The 26,302-nt window shown below is 38.0% G+C and overlaps 1 protein-coding gene across 2 annotated transcripts; it reads right to left on the reverse strand.

The window, feature by feature from the left end:
* Positions 1–969: 969 nt before the first annotated feature.
* SAAL1 (serum amyloid A like 1) lies at positions 970–24,332 on the reverse strand. Of its 2 annotated transcripts, none has more exons than XM_068556228.1 (12): positions 24,171–24,332; positions 22,623–22,736; positions 17,841–17,924; positions 14,469–14,548; positions 12,715–12,774; positions 12,465–12,580; positions 11,940–12,120; positions 9,779–9,861; positions 9,502–9,690; positions 6,000–6,193; positions 3,852–3,944; positions 970–3,141 (listed from the first exon to the last, which is right to left on the reverse strand). In XM_068556228.1, exons 1-12 carry the CDS (start codon positions 24,303–24,305, stop codon positions 3,049–3,051), a joined length of 1,422 nt encoding a protein of 473 aa, XP_068412329.1. In that variant the 5' UTR covers positions 24,306–24,332; the 3' UTR covers positions 970–3,048. The 2 variants fall into 2 exon arrangements, with proteins under 2 accessions (XP_068412329.1, XP_068412327.1); XM_068556226.1 differs by having other exon boundaries at positions 6,000–6,196.
* Positions 24,333–26,302: the final 1,970 nt, after the last annotated feature.

Raw genomic sequence — 26,302 nt, forward strand, 5'->3', positions numbered from 1 at the left:
TTAATAATGGTTCTCAGATTAAATCTCATCCCGGCAATAAAAAGAAAAATACTGATATGGACTAATTCAAGAGGGGTGTTTACCTATTTTTTCCTTCTTAAAACTTTTGCCAGGGGCAGAGAAGAGGAGTTGCAAAGTGGTAAAACGACAACATATTCTCAAGGAGAATACAGAGATGAGTTCTAAATTAATATAGATCTATTTTTTTCTAAAATAAAGCTATTGATGAGCTTTTTAAAAAATACTATTTAAAACAGGCAAGATAATCTATAACCCCAATATTCCTTTTCTTCAATTTATTCAAATTTACAGTTAACTGTCAGAACCAGCATCACTATAGCCCAGTCCTGCAGAATAGAAAACGCTGTTCAACAGTTCATGCACTTAAGATTTTCTGAACCCTAAACAGAGGTTGCTTCTTAATGTCTATGGTTGGTTTCTACATATGCTTCACTTAAGAAGTATACAAGAGAGATGGTTTTCAAACTTTTTTCCACTTTCATGCCAAAGTTATTCAGGGGAACTAATTCAAAGCAAGGCAAGAGAAATGTTCGAGAGAGAGTGGAAAAAGTCTTTTGATCCTGAAAGTTGGATCAGCCAAGAGAACAATTTAGCTATATCCCATTAACTGCAGGGAATTAAAAAAAAGGCAGAGAGAAAACATATCTTCTGTGTCTGTCTTAAGTGGTCTGAATACCTCAAAAATCAAACTCAAATTTAATTAGAAATAGAATGACACATTTAACAAATGCTCACTGAAGTTCCTCTTGTAATTTCTTCCCTCCTCTGCAAAAATGTATGGGGGAAGAATGAGTTTCAATTTCATTTGTACATAAAATTCCAAATTTCATATTTATGCTTCTGGAGAGAGCGCCATTTTAAAATATCACTGTAACTGATGCAAGCACTAAAATTTTTTGGTAAATTCTTCAAACCGCGTAGCATTAAAAAAGTTTTAACACTGCTCACTTAAAAAAAAAAAACTATTTATTATAATTCATAGATTTAGGAAGCTTTCAAACATATCAAAGTACTATGAAAATACGTACCACCTCATAATGTTACAATAGCAAGAAGTAACAAGTAAATAAGGCAGGTTCAAGACAGAAATGGGAAGCAGAAAATAACCTGGACATCCCGAGCCTCCCCATGATGCATCCTTTTTCTCCCTCTGTAACTTACCCACTCTGCGGGGCACTCTTGCTCAGAAACTCAAGATCCTTGTGCTCCCCCTTTTAAAATGTGCTCTCAGGAAAACAGACTGTGAATTTATGCACTGAGGTAAACATGACAATAACTTGGAGTGTTACTCTTATGGGGTTATTTGCATCTTAACCTTAAGCTTCAAGAGATAACAAGAGTGGAATTTTTAGCACTGGCTAGCAGGTAGGAGTGATTTCATCGGTGCCTTTGAAAGCTCACATTAAAGTCACGTTCAACCTGTGGATAAGGTCATCACCAAAGACATACAAATACACGTAAAGTAAACCTACCAATTAGAGTTTAATCGGTACGATTTTAATTTTATAGTTCAATTCTTTTCAGCAGGGATACTTTCAACAATAAAACTATCCCCAAACTGGAAATTATATTGATATATCTCTTATAAATAACACAGGACACCCCTGTGTTTTATCAGCAAAAGTCACTCAAGGAAAGAATACAAAGTGTGAGGCAAGACCAATGCTTTAAAGTCTAAAAGATTCTGCAATAAACTGAAAAGAGGCTATACCAGAAGAGAGGTTTAAAAAGTTGGCTTTTTCATTCATAACTGATATTTTCTGAAAATCTATTAAAAGTCCACTTTCAGTAACTGAAATAATGCAAACTGGGTGCTTCCTATAAGTGTACCTGGTTGATTCTCTGAATATATTTCATTAAGAAGCACTATAAAGAATGATAAAGTATGAGAGGGAAATCACGTGTAGCAGTTTATAAACAATCAGAAGTTATGAAACTCCCTCAATCTTAATTTTAAAAATCTGAAGTCACTCAAGCAAATCACTTTCTGAAATTAAACCACTGTTATTCTATCTTCTCTGAAGATAGAGAATTTTGCTAATGTGCTTTTATCATAATGTTAGCATTTCCATCTTCATACATAAAACATTGGAAAAAAAAACTGAACTATAACAAAGCTAAACTAGTAATTGCTTTTAATTGTTACTAACAACCTAGCATGGAGTCTATACAAGTAAAATGGATAGACAGGTTTGCATATTGTGGCAAACACCATGGACTGGGTACACTCAAAAGCCATTCATATCTCCCTTCTCTCTTGCCTTTCTCTCCTGTAGAGGCTAGAAAGAAAAAAGTACTTGATTTCAAATACCTGCAGTTAGGAATGGCTATGCGACATGGTTCTGGCCAGGGAGGGCTGTCCTTTACAAATAAAAAGGTAAAGACTTGCTAGAAGAAAGCCCCTTTGCTTCTTTCTCCCTTTTCCTCCCTGAATGTGGAAGAAAGGACCAGAGATATTATAGTCCCCTTAACCACAAGACAATAAAAATGAACACAGAGGTCTACCTGGCAGACCACATAGAGGTGAAAGGAGTCAGGGTCCCTGAGCCACCTTATCAGGGCTGGACTGCCCACCTCTGGACTTATTGCATAAAATACATACAAGTTATCAGATTAAGCAACTACTATAGTAGGGTTTTCTACTAGTGCAGGTGAATGTACTTGTAGTGGATATGAATACAAAATTCTGAGTAAAAATCAAATTAAGAGTTACAAAGAAAATCCTCACCAACCCCTCAAATATTCTAAAAAGAACCTCAATGATAAGCTTGTATTTTGTCTTCTTTACCTGAAGAAGACAAAAGACTGCACAACCAACACAAAAAAGAAGTGGCGGGGGGCGGGGGAGATGATGTTTGATGGTAGTGAAGCTAGATTCCAATGCCAAACATAAATGAGATAAGGCTGGAGGAGAAGGGCATGAGTATAAAACCAAACAATTATGGTCTAATATTTCTTGTTTGTCAATTTCAACTGTCAGCAAGGAAAATAGAGTTCATTTCTTCAGCAGAGGAATTCCAATAGTTTTTAAGTCTGAACCTTCAAACTTGGGAAGCTTTCCTCCAGGTTACCAGCAAAGGTCTTATCAACTTCACGTAGGATTTTGAGGAAGTCTTCTACCTGTGAGTCAAACAAAAGAACCAAATAAACATAAGTAGAGGAAAAGATGTTTTAAGATACTGACTATTGTCTGTAAAAATGCTCTACCTATGTTTTCTTTTTTTTTTTTCTACCTATGTTTTCTAAACAGTCCAATGGAAAAGAAATGTTGACAGCTTGTCAGATGACAATAATGGTACTTCCTGGATGGTCCTCTGAAACCTCAAGGAAATGACTAGCCCTTTCCATTTTGTTTTCTTTTAAACTAGTATTTATCCTCCTACTGATTCCCCTTGAGGGTCCATTACCAGAGTTGTATTATCATCCTCCTTGCTGACCCCCCGCCTCACTCCCACATTCCATACTTCATTTTCCTAAAAAAAGTTATTTTGAAATTGCCTCTAATGGTAGCAAATGCAATATAATTTGAAGGACCATTAAAACCTACTGACTGTACCTACCTAAGAATCTTATTTTTGGTTAATATATATGCTATAACAGAAAGGGGTACTATAAATTCAGTGTTGATTCCTTTCTCTTAACGTTTAAACTGTTACTCAGGCTAGTGCCACAAATTATCCAGCAGTCATCTATCTGACAAAGGCATTAAGTCATGCGCATTATATGCACTATCTTTTTTGACAAAGGCCTCAAAGATCAAGTGCTTACTTAAAACATTTTACTCAGTAATCCCCTGAAACTCAGCCACCTTTATATTTACTCATACTCACCACAGGGTTATAGAGAGGAAGAAGGTTTTCAAATGCACAGGAACACTTCTGTTTGCTTAACTGTCCCTCCTTTAGTCCCTGAGCTACAGTCTCCTAAAACAAACAAACAAACAAACAAAGAGATCTGATGTCAAAAAAGGAAAATTTCTAAAGCTATATCTGGTGAATAAATACAAATCAGTATTTACAACTCCCTACTGATCCTACATGCATTTCAAATGTCCCAAACTAAACCCACCATCATTCCTCCTTGTGTAACCCCAACATGTGCTCCACTGCAGCCCTTATTTTGGTGAAGGCACCACCAGCCACCCAGCCTGTTGCACAAACCAAAAATGTGGGGTACAGCCAAGACTTCTTCCTCCACTGCTGCTAGCCGCTCCCCCTAAGTGTTTAATTCTACTCTACTAAACCTCTCTCATCCCACTCCTCCTCTCCATCCACTCTTCCACTGTCTAAGCTTTCATTATTTTTCAGATTATTCTTGAAGATTACCAGCCACAAGAGCCTGTTGGTTGGTTGGTCTCCTGACTTCTAGCCTCAACTCGCTCTAATCCTCTCTCTCCATTGCTTTTGGAGTAATCTTTCTAAACAGATCACTTCACTTGATGCTTAAAAAAAATCTCTAGTAGCTCCTCAGTTTCCTCAAGATTAAGTCCAAATTCCATTAAGTGGCATATCTGAATTTTCAAGACATACCTCTGGTTTATTCTCAGCCCACTTTCCACCTATATTCCTACCACATAAAAATTAAGAAACATCTACATCTCTCCCTCCAAAAAAACAAAAGCAACAACAAGCAATGGGAAAAATACTTGCAACGAATATGCAAAAGATATAGATATAGAATTACCCAAGGAATTCATATAAACAATCAAAATGGGTAAGTTTATAAAGCAGGAAACACAAATAATATACAAATATATGGAAAGATATTCAATCTCACTAATAATAAAAATGCAAATCAAAATAAGGCACAATTTGGGGCTTCCCTGGTGGCACAGTGGCTAAGAATCCACCTGCCAATGCAGGGGACACGGGTTCGAGCCCTGGTCTGGGAAGATCCCACATGCCGCGGAGCAACTAAGCCCGTGGGCCACAACTACTAAACCTGTACTCTAGAACCCGTGAGCAACTACCGAGCCCGCGTGCCACAACTACTGAAGCCCACACGCCTAGAGCCCGTGCTCCGCAACAAGAAAAGCCACCGCAATGAGAAGCCTGCGCACCTCAACGAAGAGTAGCCCTCACTTGCTGAAGCTAGAGAAAGCCCACACGCAGCAACGAAGACCCAACACAGCCAAAAATAAATAAATAAAATAAATAAAACATAAAAAAATTAAATTAAAAAAAACAAGGCACAATGTATCACCTGTTGAATTTTACTTGATATAAAAATTATAATACACAATAATAAGGATCAAGTAAAACCAAATTTTCACATGTCAAAAGCATTTTGGCAATATGTAGCTATTTATGCCTCAGTCAGCTTCACATTTATCATGTCGAAACCAGCAATCTAACTTCTGAAAACCTATGCTAAGGTAATAACCCCAAATCTGGAGAAGGGAAGCAAGATAATTCACCAAAAATACAAATCACTAGAATAACTGAAGCTTGTTTTAAGGAATATTCTTCTTAAAAAAGTCAATGAATATGAATATATTCTTCATAGTTATATTCATAAATATATTTTTCCTAAAATATATGGATAGAAAGAATATGCTCAAAGAAAGAATATGTTAATAATCCTGCACATATTCAGGAAGAATACTCTTTATAACAAGTTTACAGTAAATTTTGAAAACTGATTTTTTGGCAAATTGGGTATTAAACAAACTGGCTCTCAGTGAAAAATCTTTCAGTGTACTGATCAGGAGTCAGGAAGAGTGCTTGTAATGTTACGTGAAAAGAGCAGCCTCCAAAAATTGTATATACTGGTGATAAGTATGTGAAAAACACATAAATAAATATACCAAACTACATCAGCTGTTAGTTTAAGAGTATAAACTTATGATAAGTTTTTTCTGTCTCTATTTTCCCAAACTTACGTAAAATTAAAAAATAAAAACATTAATAATAAAATTTGGAGCAGTAAGCAATCCATACTTTCTTTTACTGAAGAAGGCATTAATACTTCTTTCCTACCTTTGTTAAAACTTGGAAAATATTAGAAAGAAATTCACATGAAATATCCTTCAAGATTTTCAAGTGGAAGTCATCCTGGGTTAAATCAGACTTTTTAGTTTCTTCTGTGTTAGACTCTGCTGAGTTCTCTGGTTTCTTTTGACAATGTTTCATATTTTGTAAGACACGAATCAGGCTGTCAATTAGAGGAAGATCTACTGTACAAACAAATCAAGAGGCATGGCATTAGCCAGTTAAATTTGGTTACCATTCATTCATTCATTCATTCCTGCACATGTACTGAACACCTACTATTGCTAGACACTGTATTTTAGGTACTGCAGATATGGTGGTAAACAAGATCATCAAGGCCTCAGACTTCAAGAGGCTTACATTTTTACACTCTCAAATAAGCAAATAAATAACACAGATTGAAGAAGAAACCCAAAATGATGAAAAAGAATAGATATCTGAAAATGTAATTCTGGAACAGCCCCTCATCCCCCAAGACTTAAATTTGAAAGTACCAGGGAAAATGGATAAGGAATAGTCAACATTGAGATATATGTTTTAAGTTATCAGATATTAAGGATTAAAATAACGGGGGGGGCAGTTATAATTCTGTTTTGAGCCAGTTATAAAGGTAACCACTAGACCCAAAACACAACCCTTACTAAATGCCAGAAATACTCACAAAAACAAAGCAAATAAATTATATATTGAAGTATTTCAATATAAATATACATAATGAAAAATATAATACGACAGCATTCAGATCAAACATAACTATTAACTACATTTAAATGAGTTTAACTCATCTATTAAAAAGAAATCAAAACACCTAAAACAAAGTATTTAGAAAGGTTGAAAAGAGTAAGATAGACAAAGGTATTAGGGGCAAGTGCAAACAAAAGGAAAACAGGGGATGTGACCTTTGTATCTGATATAAAAGGATTTAAGCCAAAAAAAAAAAGCATTATGGGCAATCTATAATGAATGTCTATATACCAAATAACATGCCATCAACATTCATTAAGAACTACAAATGATAAAAAGAAAAGGACAAAATATTGGCAGTAAAAAATATTAATTTTCCTCTCTTTCCACATCAAATCAAATCGATAGAAATAACTAAGGTTATGGAAGAAGTAATCAGCATAACAACTGACAACTCCAACATTTATAGTCTAGCTCAGGCCTCTCTCCTCAGCTCCAGACTCAAGACTGTAAGCTCAACAGCTCCAGCTGAACACTGAGTAGACATCTCAAACTTATCATGTTTAAAACCAGTCTTTCCTATCTTAGTAAATGGCAACTCTTCTGGACAAAAATGCCAGACATAGCTTGACTTTTCTCACCCTCCCCATCCTACCAGTCAGCAAATCCTGTTGGCACTACTTAAAAGTGATCAGAATCTGATTATTTTTCCCCACCACCTCCCCTGTTACCACCTTAATCCAAGTTATACCATCTCTTGCCTCAAGGTCACAGCAGCCTCCTAACTAGTCTCCCTTTTGTACCCTTGCCCTCCCCATGCATTTCTCATCAACACGTCTGCCAAAGAGAGCCTATTAAAGTTGGCTCCTGTCTGTCCATCCTCTGCTTAAAACCCTCCACAGCTCCCTAACTCATTCCAAGTAAAAGGCAAAACCAGGCCCTCTACACTCTAGCCCCTGTTACCTCTCTGGTCCCAGGTTCCATTCCTCTTACCCACACTGAAACCACCCCAGCCATACAGGGCTTCACTGCTCTTCCTCAAATATACCAGGCATACTTCTAATTCAGGGCTTTTACACTCGTTGTTCTCTCTGTCTGGAATGCTTTTCTCCCCAAGTATTTACATGACTCACTCCATTACTTCCCTCAGGTTTGTACTCAATGTCACCTTCTCAGTGAGGTAACTTACCCATAAATGCAGAAAAGACACTTGAAAATAGTCATCATTTTTTTTGATTAAAAAACTCTTTATAAAATAGAAATAGATTAATATCTCCTCAAATGGTACAACATAAATAGCTTAAGCTCAAAATAGTATCATGATTAATGATGAACCTCTAGAATCATGGCCAATAAAGTCAGGAAAAAGGCAAGGATCACCATTATTACTTAACCCCAGAGGTCCAAGGCAACCCATTAAATAAAAGAAAGAAGAGGTAGAAAAGTGATAAGACATATCTAAGTTAAACCCAAAGTAGTATTAGATAAAGTCCAAGATTACCACTGGAACAACCATTAAAAACTGTAAGAGAATTCAGTAAGGTTACTAGATGCAACATTAATATACAGAAACCAACAGTCTTCATATATTCCAACAACAATAATCAACAGAAGAAAAGATACCATAGACAAGAGCAATCCATAAGATAAAATATCTAGCAATAAACCTAACAAGAAATATGCAAGATCTGTATGAAGAAAATCATAAAACATTGCTGAGAGACATAAAATAAGACTTGAACAGGGCTTCCCAGGTGGCGCAGTGGTTGAGAATCTGCCTGCCGATGCAGGGGACACGGGTTCGAGCTCTGGTCTGGGAAGATCCCACATGCCGCGGAGCAACTAAGCCCGTGTGCCACAACTACTGAGCCTGCGCATCTGGAGCCTGTGCCCCGCAACAAGAGAGGCCCCCACAGTGAAAGGCCCGCGCACCGCGATGAAGAGTGGCCCCCACTTGCCTCAACTAGAGAAAGCCCTCGCACAGAAACGAAGACCCAACACAACCATAAATAAATAAATAAATAAATTTAAAAAAAAAAAAAAATAAGACTTGAACAAATGGAAAAGCACATGTTCTTGGATACTCTATAAATTTAACATGATCTCAATAAAAAAAATCAGGAAGATTTTTTGGTTTTGTTTTTGGAACTTGTCAATCTAATTCAGTGTTTAAAAAAAAGAATAATAACAGTCAAAAACATTCTGAAAAAGTAGAATGCAGGAGTACTAGCCCTATTAGGTATCAAAATATAAAGCTTTAATAATCAAAACACTGTGGCTACTGATACATGACTAGAGCAATGGAACTGAACAAAATATATAGGGAAATATAAAACATAGTAATGATGAAATTTCAAATCTGTGTTGGTAAACTGGTTTACTTACTCAATAATGTTGAGACAGCTGGGTATCTGGAAAAAACTTGAAACCATACCTCACATGTAACACCAGAATAAATTCTAGATGGTTCATGGATTTAATTGTATTAGTCATAAAAATCATTCTGTGAAAGACCATTTGTTTACATAGGAAAATATTCATTTATATTTCTAAATGAAAAAAGTTGCCTAAAAAACAGGCAAAAAAATACATATGGATGTGAGTGTATAGTAGTTATCTCTGAACGATCAGATTACAAGCACTAGGCTTCCTTTTATAAATTTTATAATTTTTTTTGTATTGGGCATGTGATGTTTTTGTATTCAAGGGGCTAAAAGCACTAAAAAAATGGGAGCAAGAAATAAAATGAACAGCAAACACATCTGATAGACTAGAATTTAATTTAGTGAACTAAAATTATACTTGCCTTTTCCTGTCTTTAGATACTCCTGTTCAGCCTGTGAGGCATAGATGGCGGACAACACTGAAAAAACAGAGGCTAGCACTGTTTTCTGCTCTTGAAGTATGATGGGTGGATCATCAGACTGGCAGAATTCATGGCACACCAGGTCAAAGAGTAAATTCCAAGTGTCTTTTCCAGTGTCAGGACACTGTACTTAATAAAAATGATGAAGGAAGTAGTAATTCAAAAACAGAAAACAATTAAATGAGTAACTATCATGCTTCCCCATATAACATCTTACCAATTGCTTGAATTCCATCATCCACTGTAGTCAGCAGCTGTAAGATATGCATGTAAACATCGAGCCCTTCTGGATTTTCAGAACTAAATACAAAAAGCAAAAGCTCAATCAACTTTACTGTCTATGTGACTGTAATCATTCATTTATTCAACAAATATTTATCACTCTGTACTAGGCACTGCCCTACATGCTAAGGATAAAACAGGGAACAGAACAAAGTCTCTGTGTTCACCAGAGCTTACATTCTGATGGGGAAATCAGTCAAAAGACAAATATTATGTAGTACAATCAACACACACAGGACAAGAAGTAAAAATTCTTTTTGGCCCTGTCCCATGAAAGCAACAATGCAGAAACCTATCAAGTGATACTTCACCATTCTGGTTTACTTGAATAATCAGGACAAAAAATGACTGAGACTTATAGAATGAATGTAAGGCCCACTGCACCAAGCACTGACAATAATGATGCTCTTAAAACTTCACAGGATCATCTTAGCTCCCGAGCTGAGAATACTAAAACCAGGTAAGTATAATTTTTGTGATCAACAGTTTGGATTCCTAGAAACTCACAATCTTAGTTCTTCAATCATACAATTAAGTGAAAAAGATAGTGAACAATTAAAAGATGGTTCAGCAAATATTTAAGTGCCTATAGTTTGCAGGCACTATGTTAGGGGCTGGGAAAACAGAGATGTATAAAACGTTGTCCTTACCTTCATGAAATTTACTGTCTAAAATGAAAGACAATAATTAAAGCAGTAATAACAATAAAGTAATATGAATGTAATACTAGCGGAAGTCCAAGGTGCTAGAGGACCACACAGCAAGCGGATTTAATTTAGTTTGGAGAATCAGGGAATGTATCGTAAGAGAAATGGTTACGCAGAAACCCAAAGGGGCAAAGAAATGCTGGAGGCAGAGACAACATGGTGTGCGATGGCTTGGTGTCGAGAGAGCTTCGTTCAGTTGAAGAAATGAAGGAAATTTCATACAGTTGAAACAGAAGACAAGGAATAAGGATGGAGAAGCACAGTACAGGGCCTTATAAGCCATAAAAATCTGGACCTCATCCTAAGGAAGGCAACTGAAGGGTTTGAAGCATGAAAGTGAGATGACCAGCGTATGTTCTGGAAAAACAGCTCTACAGTCTAGGCTTGGAAGGAGCTAGTCTTGAGGCTGGGAACTCAGGTAAGAGAATGCTGTAGCCATCCAGGTAAGAGACAGTGGCCTGGTGGTGGCACAGATGGAGTCCCAGAAAAAGTCAGGAAGAAGGATTGGAGGTTGACTGGCCATGGGAGAAGACTGGGATGGGGAAGTATCGGTAATGGCTTCCACGTTTCTCCCACATTATCCAAATGGAATAATGATTACATCATTTACTGAGATTGAGGATACGGAAGAAGCAGGTTTGGGGGAAAGATGATGAGTTTAATGCTCACTTGGATAAAGGACATAAAATTAAAAGGTTTTAATGTGAGTTATAGGGAATTCTCTGGTGGTCCAGTGGTTAGGACTCCACGCTTCCACTGCTGAGGGCCCAGGTTCAATCCGTGGTTGGGGAGCTAAGATCCCACAAGCCGCGCAGCACAGCCAAAAAAAAAAAAATGTGGATTATAAAGCACTAAGAATGCACAGTTGACCAATAAGCAGATCAATTCATAAATTAATGTTCTAGTGACTAGCAATAAACAGTTTCAATGACCTACAACACCTAGTAATCGCTCTTGGGAAGACATCAGAGCCCAAAAGCCAGTCACTTATCCAAGACTGGCACATACACACAAGGAGCAAGAAAATAAGTGATGTCTGACATTAACTGAAGAAGTTGTCACATGACCAGTGGAAAATAAAGCGCAAAGAAAATCTTTTCCATTTGATATAAATTATACAAAACTGCAGAAGATTTTAAAACAGTAACCATAATTAATGCTGAACAATAAACAGCCTACCGCTAAGTAATATTAGAACAAGTACTTTGCAACCATTATGATTCTTGCAAAGAGCAAATATATTGTTACCAATATCAGTAGTGAATCAAACCTGACACAGATCAGCTATGTGCTACTCATCCTATTGAAAGGAAGCTAAAAAGACATATCTAAGGGTACTTCTAGCAACTGGATTTTCCCAGAACATTTTGCACAAAAGAGCTCACTTACCGTACTTGTTTGGCAGCTTCAAGTACACAGGGCACAATTCGAAACACTGGCTGCTGTTCAGAATCTTCCTGGGGTTGGTCCAGAGGCTGAACAGCCCCATTTCTAATCCATTCCAATATTAGCTTCTCATCCAAATCAAAGAGCTTGTCCACAACCTCCCCGACCTTCACCAGCAAGTCAACTGCAGAGAATAAAAGAGATATTGAAATAAGAAACAAAATTTTTAAAGTAGTAAGTCTAATCAAAATTCTTAAAACTATTCCAAGAAAGCCAAATCTTGCCAAAGCATTACTTATTCCAAGGGCAATTTGTTTACCTCCTTTGTTTAAATTTGCTTGGCTTCCATCATTTTTAAGTGGGGGATTTATCAGTATCCAGAGAGTTTAAGAAACTTCATATCTTGAATTGAAATACTTTCTCACCTAACACTTAGTCTTTAATTGACCTCCAGAAATAGTTACCTGGTTTCCTAACAATTAAATATAATTAAAAAAATATTTTTTTCTACATTACATGGTGACTTACCATTTGTTGAACTTGACATGATGAAGCAAATGCTATCATAAATAGCTGGATGTTCTCGGATTCTTTCAACCCAGACAATGGCCACTTCTGTCTGGGAAAGGCAAGTAAGCAACAACCTACGTGATAAATGTGAGCTTAGTATCTATCTTTCAAAAACAGTAAAGGAAATTCAAGAGTGAAAGAGCAACTCTATTTTCCTAGTTTCCCTTAGGGGTAAGTATACAGAATCCATAAAAAGAAGAAAGCATACCTGCTTGTTTCCAGCAGAGTAGGAGGGTCTGAATCACACAAACAGTACAATAATACCTGGCTACAAAAACAAAAATGTTAACCCAATATGCCTCACTTCTCTCATTTCAAATATCAAAGCAGAGTTTTTATTTAACTTTTTAAACATTTTAATTGTGAAATATAGCAAATATACATAAAAACCTGTAAGATACAAATCTATACTTAGTGAATAATTATAAAGCAAGAAAAACAAGAGCTGCATCTCTGTAGCCCTTGCGTGTCCCTTACAAATCACAATTCTCTTTCCCACCTAGAAATGACTACTATCCTCACTTATCCAGCAATCATTTTCTTGGTTTACTCTATAGTTCATTTTATATATTTTGGTTTTGAACTTTGTATGAAAGAAATTATATTGTATGTATTCTTTTGAGTCTGAGTTCTTTGGCCCAACACCATGTCTTTAAGATCTACCCATCTTGTTCCAGTAGCTGCAGATTCATTGCTGCAGAACATTTCATTGTATGAATATAACACCATTTATTTTTCCAGCCTACTACTGATGAACATTTGGGTTGATTCCAATTTGGGGCTTTCAAGCAATAGTCTTATAATACTTCTTATCTGAGTATACTGATACACGTGTGCACGGTTTCTCTTACCATATACCTATGAGTGGCATCACTGGGTCATAGCGTATGTGGACCTTCTAATATGACTAGGTAATGCCCAACTGTTCCAAAGTGGTTGAGCAAATTTATATCTCATCAGCAATGTATACTGTTTCATATTAATTTTAAGATATGCATTTAATTAAGTTCATAAAACTTGTCAATATTACTCATTCACAGATTTTTAATAGGGATCACTAGAGACCAAACATAATCCTGAGTCATTTATTGCATGAAAGATTATAAGTTATGGAAGAATAAATACTTTAAACTAGGATCTTAAAGTCTTTCACACCTAGAAGAGGTAATAACCTCTATTTTGGAGCCCCAGGTACTTGAATCCTGTGATAAACCCTACAGCCCTTGTTGAAAATAACCGCCTAGAAGAGTTTTCTTAACCTATTGTGGGCACAAATTTCTTTGAGATTCTGATTAACAGCCATAAACCCTCTGCCTAGAAAATGAATATACTCATAAAACGTAGCATATAATTCCAGGGTGTTCTCAGACCTCTTAAAATAACCACCGGGGTTTCCACCATTAGAAATCCTCTGCCCAAAACTTCCTGCATGTAGAAGAGAACTGGCCTCCAAGCAGAAGTATGAGAGCGTTTGAATTACAGGGGCTACACTGTATCCTCTAGTCTGTTGGCAAGTCCCCCATCACCACCATCTAAGTCAGAACTGACTTGTTGACCAGTGTCAGGGTGACACTGGTCAACAAGTCTAGTTTTTACAGACTCTAGCCCTGAGCCTTTGGATTCCCTGAGCCTAAACTGTTTAGGACTCTGGTCAGGTGCCTCCATCTCCAAGCTCTGCCCCACTGGTTCTTATCCCATGTGGCTTACCACCTGCTGACGATTCAGGCCCCTTTGCAACCAATACAGAAAACAGGCCTAAATCCTGAATCATGTCCATAAATAGTGCACAAGTCCCCAGCCATCATCAACACACAATGAAGCTCCTGGAGATTGCTCATCAGGAGAAAGGAAGTACTACATTTCATAATGTTTCCCTATCTGTCCTATGTATTAGGATTTCCCTAGGGATATGAAATATGAACCTATTTTTAAAAAACATAATTATTATGTAATAAAACTTACCCAAGATTTTTGTCACTGCTGATGGACACACATATCTCCTGGAAACAGGCCATATTACCTAAAATTCCCACACAGATTTCCTGCCAAATCAAATTTCACAGGTCACAGTCGCTCTGAGGTAAAAGACACATATACAAAAGTAACAACTTGAAAAAAAAAAAAACTTTCACTGAGCCAAGTTTGGGGAGAGAAAAGGAGAGGCAGCACACAGAAGTATATTGCCTGCACCCTAATTTGACAAGTTTCCAGGAGTATTTGAGAGGACATGAAAGACATAAGAAAAAGAAAGATCCAAGGCAGGCAGGAGTTATGGAAGAAGAAATCTTACGGATGAACTGAGTCATAAATGATTGGTAGGATTTAGACACAAAGAAGAAGACAGACATTCAAACACGGGGGAAAGTATCAGCAAAAGCAGGAAGGGACTAATGTAGAGTGGACAAAGGCTAATACAGAAAGCTGTCTGTATCAGTACACAGTTATTAGTAGCACACAGTGGGAGGAGAGCATGAGATAAATACAGCAGGTAAAAAGGATCAGGATTAAGGGCCCTAAATGCCTACTTAATTTAGTAGGTTATTTGGAGACATGAAGGTCCTCAAGGAAGGGGTCAACATACCGCAATGTTATTTTAGGTAGATTATTCTGGAAGCAAAATGATAGCAAAAAAACTTTAGAAGAAGTTCATAACCTCAGTAGTAACAGCTAATGTTTATTTAGCACTTACTACACCCAGGCACTACCCTAAGCACTTTCCACGCAACATTTCATACAATAATTTATGAGGTATGTACCATTATTATCCCCATTTTTCAGATGCGGAAACCAAATCACAGAGAAGTTAAACAACTTGCTGAAGATCTCCAACTAGGAAATAACACAGCTCCAGAGCCTGAGCATTTCACCGTATCACACTGCATCTCTGAAATCAAGTGAAGGAAGATGAGGGTGGTGATGGCAGGCATGGAAAGGAATGAAGCTGAGAAAGACTCAAGGTGAAAGCAGAATAATTTGATGGGAGTAAAGGGAGAAAGCAGTTGAACATAACTCCTAGGTTTCAAGTTGTTTCATTTCTCCAGTAGGAGAGATTGGTTCCATTGACAAAAAAATTGGAAAAGAAAGCATAGGAAAGAACACAATGAGTTCAGTTAGGATAGTGTTTCCAAACTTGCTCGAACACGAAAATCACTCAGGGAGTGTGTTAAAAATACCAATTTCCAAGTCCTATCTCAGAGCTACTGAATCAGAATCTCCAGGGTAGGGTCGGGGGAGTTGTTTACCAAGCACATCATATGATTTATATGATTGGATAAGTGCGACAAACACTGAGTTAGGACATATGGACTTCTGGATTGGAAAATGCAACATGCAAATAAAGAATACCTAAAGAAAGTTAGAGATATAGCACCTGAAATCAGAAGGGAGGTCGTAGCCTTGATCCCACAGGGAAGATTTACTCCCAAAGGTGTAAAGAGTGGATGAACTCACCAAGGAAGTGAATATAAAGAGGACAAGGGATCTGAGTCTACACCTTAAAAGGAGTCCACACTCAGCACAGGAAGAAAGTATCAATAAAAAGTCAAAAAAAGTAGCAGAGAAGTGACTGGAGAGGCTAGAGACCAGGAGAGTGAGGTGGCACCAAAGCTATAGGAGTAAAGAGTTTCAATAAAATGTGGGTGGTCAAATGTTGGGAAAAGAGTAAAAGAGAATAGGGCCAGAAGAGATACACATACATTTCCCTTAAAAACTAAAGAGGGAATAATTGAACTTCCAATCAAAGATCAAGTTTTTCAGTCTCAGCTACTCACTGAAATAACCTGGGGGAACTTTAAAAGCTGTCTGGAGTCCCACACTTGGAGAGACTATTTTAATTGATCTGAGAATGGCCTGACTTGGGATTTATAAAAGCTCCCTAGGGCAAAGCTTCTCAAAATTTGGGCCTTGGTGCTGGTCAAAACCTGACTAACATCATCTGCCAACTTGTTAGAACTCCTCAATCCTACCCCAAAACTAGCAGATCAGAAACTCTGGGGGTGGACTCAGTAATCAGTGACTCTGGGACATGCTGAAGTTGGAAAGCCCACATCCTAGGTGATTCTAACTTGTGGTCGCGGCTGAGGATCGCTGTCGTAGACAGGCTATGGTTCACAGACATATATAATAATAGGACTAACTCCTGAAAGGAGCAATTCTTATTTTCTTAAAATTAGCTTATTTTCTTTAAGTACTTATCGTGAGTCAGTGTACCTAAGTTAGAAAACTCCAGGAGAAAATCATATAACTGTCAAATCTTTATATTAACATAACAACTCAAGGAAAAAGTGGTTCATTGGTTCACGAGGCCCCAACTCAGGTGGAGCACTGTACTTAAATAAAGTTTTAATTCAACATTCAATTTGTAAAAATATACTACAGAATTCTTCACTTCATAATTTCAAAAAAAGAGAGACAATACAGTACAGTGGTTACACTGAAGTCAGGCAGGCTACGCTCAAATCCCAGCTCCATTCTTTCCTAGTTGTATGACCCCGGACAAATTTCTTAACCTGAGACTTAGTTCGTTTACTTACAAAGTAGAGATAAATGCTTACCTCATAGAGTAGTAAAATGAAATACTAAGTAAATAGCAGTTATTCATGATTATAATTACTTAATAAATATTTGCTAATCACTCACGATATACCTAGCAGATGGCAACCTAAATGGCACTAAAGCATAGAAGACTTAATGAGAAGTACAGAATTGTTTTGGTGCATTCACTATCATCACTGGCCACTGAGAGCTTACTTATTTGGGAAGGCTTGGAAGTAAAGTACCATCTTGGGAAAATAGATGTGAATATTGAGAGGGGATGGAAGGCATACAAGGAAGGCATGGAGAGGGCAACGATCATAGTAAGCTCCTGAGGTGAGGAGTAGACAGGCCATGCTAAATTAGAAGACTATCTGGAGGGTATATTTTATGCTAGAAAGACGAATTGGATTCAGATTGTGGAGAGTCTTGAGCAATAGGCTGAGTTTAAGCAATAGAGGATTTTATGACTTAAAAAAACAAAAAAAGCAATAAACTGAGAAATGGGTGGTCCGGGCACTGTTCCCTGTTCAGCCACATATTAGTGGCATAATGATGATTAGGACTATCTAGTGTCCACATCTGTTAAAGTGTTGATCTCCCTGGTCCAGCCCAAATCTAAAATTCTATGACTGTAATAATTTTAAATAGCATATTACTTAGTACCTGGTAATGTTCAATAAACATCTGCAGACTCATTTGTAGCCACTAAGAACATTAAAGTGAGAAAAATGAAAGACTATCCAGCACTATCTGCTGTTATTGCTCCAAAGAGGCAGCTTTAGAAATGCACATACTTACTCTTAATCGAGGACACTTGGATTTGGCCAATACTCCCATAAATATGTCAGGAGCATTAAATTCTTGGAGAAACAAAGCCACATCCTGAAAATAAAAATGATTATTAACTTGGATGCTGAATATTCCTCCTTAAACACCATAGCTCAGGCAACCATAAAAAAAAATAATAATTGCACATATACCTCCTTTCAAGCACAAGGAAAAAAACCCCACAAGGTTAGGAATTGTGTCAGTAGACAAAAGTAATGTTAGTGTTGTGGTATCTGGTCTCAAGGCAATGGAACAATTCCATAAACAAATCTGAACTAATTGTGATATTCCAAAGGACTGTCCTCCTTTTACTGCCTTGTATGTATTTATCTTAATGATCTTTCTACCCACCAGGAATTCTCCTTAACTCATTCAAGCACATTTGCTGATTACCAGGTATCATGCTAGAAGATAGGATAAGGGAAAAAAGTAAAAGTCATAATTTCTGTCTTCTAAGAGCTTAAAACTTGATAGAGAAAACAGATTAAAAACTCCTATTGGGTTATGTCCAAAACCAGAACTTTTGTTTTCAAAATCCTCAACAGAAAAAAATTCTGATCACAATGTAACTGTGACAGCTTCACATCTTCCTAAAGAGTTTGCCCAGTCCCCAGTGTCTAAAGGGACACACCACACAGGTGAATGAACCTGGAGTGGACATGTGGCCCAATCTCGCTAGAAATGTGGGCCCCAAAACTAAATCAATTAGCTGTGGAGATTTGCATTGTAAAATATTTAGATAAAATTAAGTTTCTGGCTGTCTATTGCCTCGGATTTTCACCAAACTTGAGGTGTGTATTCGCAATAGCTTAACTTAGAACACAGGCTATATGGCTCATGTGAAAAATGCCCTTCGAAGGGCTCTCAAAGAGAGAGGGAGTAATCCTTCAGAGCAGCTGAAATTGGGGTAACCTGCATGACTGTTGACTGGAAGAGATATACTGCACTTATTAAGAGATCATGGTCAGAGAGAATATTTCAAAGACATACTCCAAATTGAAAGTCAAAGCAGCAGATGCTCTCCACTCTAAGTGATCAAGCTGTCTGTCGTGTGGGCAACTCTTTGTAGCATGCAGCGATTTATTGATTTAATGATAGCTAATAATTCCTGGAGTAGCAGGAATAATATCAATAATTAGGTAGCCTAATAATACCAATGCCAATAATAATAATAATGGCAATTAACATTTATTGAACAAGTATTAAATGCCAGGCCCAGTGAATTGGTTTGCATATTTTCTCACTTAATTCTCAAACAACCCTATGAAGTAATTATTATTAACCCCATTACACTGCAGTTTTAAAAGGTTAAGCAACCTGCCCAAGACTGTACAATCAGTAGGAGAACAGAGCCAGAATTTGAACCCAGATGAGTCTGATCAAGTCCACGCTCTTAACCAGCACACCATAGTAACTGTCAGGTATTCATCCATTGACTACCTCTTCATAAAACATTTACTGAAAAACCTGAGTAATAAGCACTGTTTCAGGCTCTGGGGACACATCAGTGAATAAGATAGATAAAGCCTCAGTGGAGTTCTCATTCTAGAGGGATGAACAAACAATAAACATATAAACAACTAAACTACATAAATCCTAAGTGCTACAAAGAAGATAAACAAGATGGTGTGTGCTAGAAATGAAGACTAGGGGGGCTACTCTAGATATATCAGAGAAAGTATCTTTGAAGAGGTGACATTAAGCTTTTAAGAGGAGGAACTTAAATCCATCAGAGGACACAGGCTCAAAACAATCACTTAATAACAGGATAAGTATTATGTAATAGAATGAACAGGTTCCATGAGAGCACAGAAAAGAGCGGAATCCTGCCTGGAGTGTCTGGGGAGGCATCACAGGGGAGGTGACATTTGAGGTAGGCCATAAAAAGTGGGAAAAATCTTGCAGGTGGAGGACATTCCATGCAGAGTGGCATGAACAGAGCATGAGTACATGAAAATGCAGGAAGCATCTGGAAGTCTCTGGTCCTGCTCAAGCACTGAGTGGCAGGCGATAAGTGTGAGATGTAGTCTCATTGGAGGGAATTTATGCCAGTGAATCAGTGGGCAGCTCAGTTCTCTAGAGGTTCTTCAAGAGCTACCATGAGAGGACAAAGAGGAGGCCAAGAGCATGACCCTGCCTCCACGGACAATCTCATTCAAACAGCAGCTCTAGTTTACCTATTTGATATTTGAGGATTTCACACTAAGATTTCATTTGAAAAACAGGTTGTTTCTTTTTAAAAATGTTTTAAAACCATAGCTTCTTAATAACTGTAGAAAAAGTAGAGAGAAGATGAACAGTACTCTCAACCAACTTGATCAAATTGACATTTACAGGACACTCCCGCCAGCAGCAGAAGCACACACGTTCTTTTTAAGTGAACATGGAACATTTACCAAGATAGACCAGGGTCTATAAAATCAACTGTATATCTATATACTACCTATATACTATCAATGTATATCTATATACTGAAATTTTTTTAAAATACTATTTACAATAGCTCCCCAAAATATGAAATACAGACAAAAGATGTGAAAGACCTAAATACTAAAAACTACATAACTTTGCTGAAGAAATTAGAGAAGACCTAAACAAATGGAGGGATAGAACTTGTTCATGGGTCAAAAGACTCATTATTGTTAATTTATCAATTCTTTTCCTAAATGATCAATAAATTGAACTCAATCTCAGTCAAAATCCTAGAAGGCTTTTTGTAGAAATTGACAAACTGATTCTAAAATTAATTTGGAAATACAAAGGACATAGGACAACCAAAACAACTTTGAAAAAGAACAGAGTTGGAGATTAACACTACCTAATTTCAAGATTTATTACAAAGCTACAGTAATCAAAACAATGTGGTATTGGCAAAAAGATACAAATAGATCAATGGAACAGAATAGAGTCCAGAAATAGACTCATGTGTACATGTATGCATAACTGATTTTTGACAAAGGTGCAAAGGCAATTCAGTGGAGAAAGAATAGTCTTTTAAACACACTAACTAGAACTGGTTATCCTTAAGCAAAACAAAGTGAAATTCAGTTCATACCTTACATCAAACACAAAAATTAAGTCAAAATGGATCACAGCCCTATAAGTAAAACCTAAAATCATAAAACTTACAGGAAAAAAAACAACAATTAAAAAGTGGGCAAAAGATTTAAACAGCCCCTTGCACTAAAGAAAATACACAGATTGCAAATAAGCACATGAAAATATGCTCACCGTTATTAGTAATTAGGGAAATCCAAATCATAATTACAGTGAGAATCACAACACACTTATTAGAATGGCTGAAATTAAAAAGACTAACCATACCAAGTGTTGGTAAGGATGAGAAGAAATTGGAACTGGACTGTATCTCATACACCGCTGGTGGCAACATGAAGTGTAAAAAACACTTTGGAAAACAATTTGATCTTTTCTTTAAAAGTTAAACATACACCTACCATATAATCCAGCCACACTACTCTAGGTACTCACCCAAGAGAAAGGAAAACATCTATCCATACATACTTATACACAGACATTCACAGAAGCTTTATTTGTAATAAACTGTAAACAACTCAAATATCCATCAAAGAATCAATCATGGTATACACATATAATGGAATACCATTCAGCAATAAAAAATAATAAACTATAGACATACACAACAACATGGATGAATCTAAAATACTGATGCTGAGTGAACGAGCCAGACTCATCCGAAAAAAGAATGCAATCCCATTTATACAAAACTCTAGAAAATGCAAACTACTCTGAAGTGACAGAAAGCCCATCAGTAGTTGCCTGGAGAGGGTAGAAGCAGGGAGGGGTAAGATACTGGGATTACCAAGGGGCATAAAGAAACTTTTTGGGGCTGAAGACATGCTCTCTGTCTTAATTATGGTGATGGTTCCATGCGCAAATACATACATTAAAATTTTTCTAATTGTACACTTCAAATATGTGCAGTTTTTATACTTCAATTATACCTCAAAATATATGCAGGTTTTTTATGTCAATAATATCTCAATAAAGCTGTTTTAAAAAATGGTTGAAGACAATGAGTAGCCATCGACAAATTTTAAGAGAGAATTTTAATACAAGTAAATCTGTGTTTTAGGAAAAAGATAACTTGGGTAGCAATGTGGAGGACAGAGGGAGGTGAAAGAGACTAACACAAGGATTTTAATCAGAAATCTACTGCAAAAGTCCAAGTAATAAAATGAGAGATTATGTAAATCAACCTCTTTTTTTGCCTCTTTTCTTACCTGTAAAATAAGGATACTACCTATATCACAGGGTTACTGTGAAGAGCAGATAGAAGGCTTTCAAGCTACAGAGTACAATACAAATGTTAAAATATTATTGCAATTATATACATGTAATTCCTTCTTGTCCCTTTCTTCTAGTTTAATTGTGGCACCTCAGTGGTCTCCTAACTCCTAACCTGCTCTCAAATACAAGGCCAGTGTTCTTTTTAGGTAGATAAGTATCAGAACTTTCCTGGGCTACAAGCGTTCCCGCATTCATGAGAACTATCTACATAGCCCAAATCTAATGACACTCAGATTTTCTGCCTTCAAAGACAAAAGTTGAGCATTTACAGCTCCTGGGACCTCATCCCTGTACCGTAAATAGGAGTGACTACAGACATTAAAGTTTTTCCCCGGAGACTTAAGGACTGAACCTAAAAAAAAAAAAATCCATTCACCACCTCCTTACCCAACAGTCTTTTCAGTTCCATTTCCAACCCCATACCTCATCCATTGACATATCCCACACTCTGCAGATTTCATTCTCCATTTCTTCATCAAGCTCCATCTGCTGCTCCTCATCATCTGAGCTGGATTTGGAGTTTTCAGGGCTAACAATCTTCAGAAACACAAAGGAAGGAGATGAATAAAGGCTGTCCACAGTACTCCTCAAGTACTATTATCCCACAATCATTTAGAGATCACAAAAAAAAAAAAAGGGGGGGGGGAAATTCCCTGGTGGTCCAGTGGTTAGGACTCCGAGTTTCCACTGCAGCAGGCACGGGTTCGTTCCCTGGTTGGGGAACTAAGACCCCGCATGCCACCCGGTGCCGCCAAAAAAAAAAAAAAGGAAATTAGTACCTTGGGTACCTTGGGTAAACACTGTTGCTAGGCACTGGGTAGAAATACAAAGATAAACAAGATTTAATCCCTTACTTCCAAGTAGTTTAGGATCCAGTGGGGAAAAGACATATAGACTGATAATCACAACAGAAAGAGCTAAGTGATCCAACTGAATTGTGGACAAAGAGCTGTGAGAACAAAAATGATGGACCAATGACCTACGTCTGGGAGAAGTTTTCCCAAACTTCTCTTAGGAGGTGATACTGAAGCTAAATCTTTGAGGGGTGATCGAAGTTTGTCATGTGAAGAAGGGAGAAGAGCATACAGAAGAAAGTACAAGAGTTCAGAGTTAAGAAAGGGCCTAGCATGTGTGGGGAATGGTGAGCAGTTTAGTGTGTCATGGGCAGATGAAGCTGGAAAAGTTGCAAAGAGTCCTGGATTCCAAGCTAAGAAATATGTATTTTTCTCCTGTAGGCAAAGGTAACTCTGAGAAGTTCCCATAGACGGCCTTTTTTTTAAATATTATTCTCGCAGCTGTGTAGAAGATAGAGTGGAGAGGACAGTGATTGGAAGTAGGAAAAAAGTTAGGGAAACATAAGAACGTTCATATTTACTGAGAGGCTCCTATGAGGCAAACACTACAGTAAGCACTCTATGGCTATTATAATCTTACATAATCTACGCAGTAACTCTATATACAATAATATAAATATTACCCCACTTTATAGAAACTGAGAAAGAAATCGGTTAGGCGACTTGCCCAAAGTCACGCTGGGCAAGCCGCGCTGTTGACAACAGGGCTGTTTGACCGCAAAATCACCATTTATTCTACTACAACGAAAGTCCTCGAAACAGATTAGGACCTGGGCTTCAGAAACGACAGTGGGAATGAGAAGCAAAAACCCTAGCAATGAATTTACATGGTCACGTAGTTTTGGAAATTTTTCAAAAGTAAAACATTTTAATTAGAATCATTCCAGCATCCCTGCCATTACACTTCCCTTTGTGTTGAGGGGTACAGGGAGTGGCGCCCGGCAGTTTTGGGGTCCGGGAGACGGCGAGGACGCAAAGGGTGAGGCCCGGCCGCTGGGGCCTGGGGAGGGGGTCGCCGTGGGGACGGCGTCTCCCCCGGTAGTAGGGGGCTGCCAGAGGCGGGGTGGGGGTCTGGGGGAACGCACAGGGAGCCCACGCGAGGCGCGAGTTTCCGCACCTGGATGAGCCCGCTGAGGACGCCGAAGAGCCAGTGCTTGCTGTAGACCGTGCTGCCTATGCAGTCCCCCCCGGCCGCCTCCTCCTCCTCGTCCCCGTCCCGACTCAGCGGCGGCGGAGAAGGATTGCGGTCCATGACTTGGCCGCCTCCAGCGCGCGAGAACCGCTCCGGAAGCCGCCGGAGGAGGAGAGAGGCCTCCAGGAGCCAGAGGGCACAGCGCGGCTCCCGCCACAGCGCCCCCTGCTGCCGGAGCCCTGCCAGTCCGAGTGCCCGAGCAATATGCCCATCAGACTAGGGAGCCCAGTTGTCTTGACTTACCCGACGCTCTACCCAGGACCCCAGCGCGGTAATATTCATAATTGTTATTTGTCACCCTCACTGGACCAGATATTCCATCTCTCCAAGAGCCCTTAGTCTGATTGGAAGGGACGAGGGGTGCGGGCACGGAACAGGACAATGTCTCTAGTACAGACGTGAAGCTATCGGACCTCTGACCTCTGGGCACACTTGCCATTCTTAAAGACATCATTCTTCCCCAGGTGTGGAAAAGACGAAAGTCACCAGGAAGAACGTCAGTATTACAACTCCCTGTGTTTTCAGTTCCTGCTTCTATTTAGTTTGATGGTACTCAACATCAGACCCAACGCTCCACCAAACCCCACAGCAAAAATTTTAGAACACCATTTTTTTTATTTTTAATTAATTAATTAATTTACTTATTTATGGCTGTGTTGGGTCTTCAGTTTCTGTGCGAGGGCTTTCTCTAGTTGCGGCAAGTGGGGGCCACTCCTCATCGCGGTGCGCGGGCCTCTCACCATCGCGGCCTCTCTTGTTGCAGAGCACAGGCTCCAGACGCGCAGGCTCAGCAATTGTGGCCTAGTCGCTCCGCAGCATGTGGGATCTTCCCAGACCAGGGCTCGAACCCACGTCCCCTGCATTGGCAGGTAGATTCTCAACCACTGCACCACCAGGGAAGCCCCAGAACACCACTTTAATGAAATGAAATTTATAGATGATATAACCTACCTCAACATGTAATTCCAATAATACCTATATGATTCCCTTACAGAAAGGAAAAATAAAATTAATTTTAAATAAAATATGTATTTTAATGTTTTAAATGCTCCGGCACAAATGTAGTAGAAGATATAACAAAGATCTCCGATTTTGGCACATACACATCAAATTACTGTGAGCCCACATTTACAAATGCAGAATGACATAGGTGTGGTTCCTCAGGGACCCTGCTTCTCAAAATCATGAACAGATGATGGTAAAATTTCTAACAAAATAATGTTCCAATTTACACAGCAATTGCACTTATGGAAATTTTTAAGGTATATTAAAACAGGACAAAAAATACTCTGTGTTAATACATAAAATACAACTAGATCCTAGGCTCAAATAATTATAAACATTTTTTCACCTTTTGTGCAGGGGCAGACCCAGGTTTTGTGGGGCCTGAATTATGCAATTTCAGAAGCTCCTTTTAGGGAAAACAGTACAAAATTACAAATATTAAATTTGTTACAATAGGAAATATTTATTTAGAATGGGAAAAAAGAAATCACAGTAAATCACCAATTGTAAGAAACCAACAAATACCTTAAAATGAAATCCAGAAAAATATACAACTGTTTTTATTAGTAAGTAGCCTGACACACTTCTACAATTCTTTTTCTTTTTTTAGTAGACTTTATTTTTAGAGCAGTTTTAGCCACAGCAGTACTAAGCAGAAGGTATAGAGATTTCCCTAAGAACCCTTGCCCCCATTCATACATAGCCTCTACCATTATCAACATTCCCCACCAGATACAATGTACAACATTTGATGCAATTGATAAACCTACATTGGTGCATCATTATCACCCAGAGTCCATAGTTTACATTAGGGTTACTCTTGGTGTTGTACATTCTATGGCTCTGGAAATTTATAATGGCAGATATCTACCATTATAGTATCATACAGAGTAATTAGTTTCACTGCCCTAAAAATCCTCTGTGCTCTGCCTATTTGCAATCCTTTTTTAATATACTTTTTGCTGAGGTTTCTTTGATCATTTTTTTATATAACAGTGACCTTGTAAGATCATTTTCTGTAACAAAAAATAGGTAATTCTGTCTTTAGCATA

This window comes from Eschrichtius robustus, chromosome 11 (assembly GCF_028021215.1).
Source record: "Eschrichtius robustus isolate mEscRob2 chromosome 11, mEscRob2.pri, whole genome shotgun sequence".
NCBI lineage: Eukaryota > Metazoa > Chordata > Mammalia > Artiodactyla > Eschrichtiidae > Eschrichtius > Eschrichtius robustus.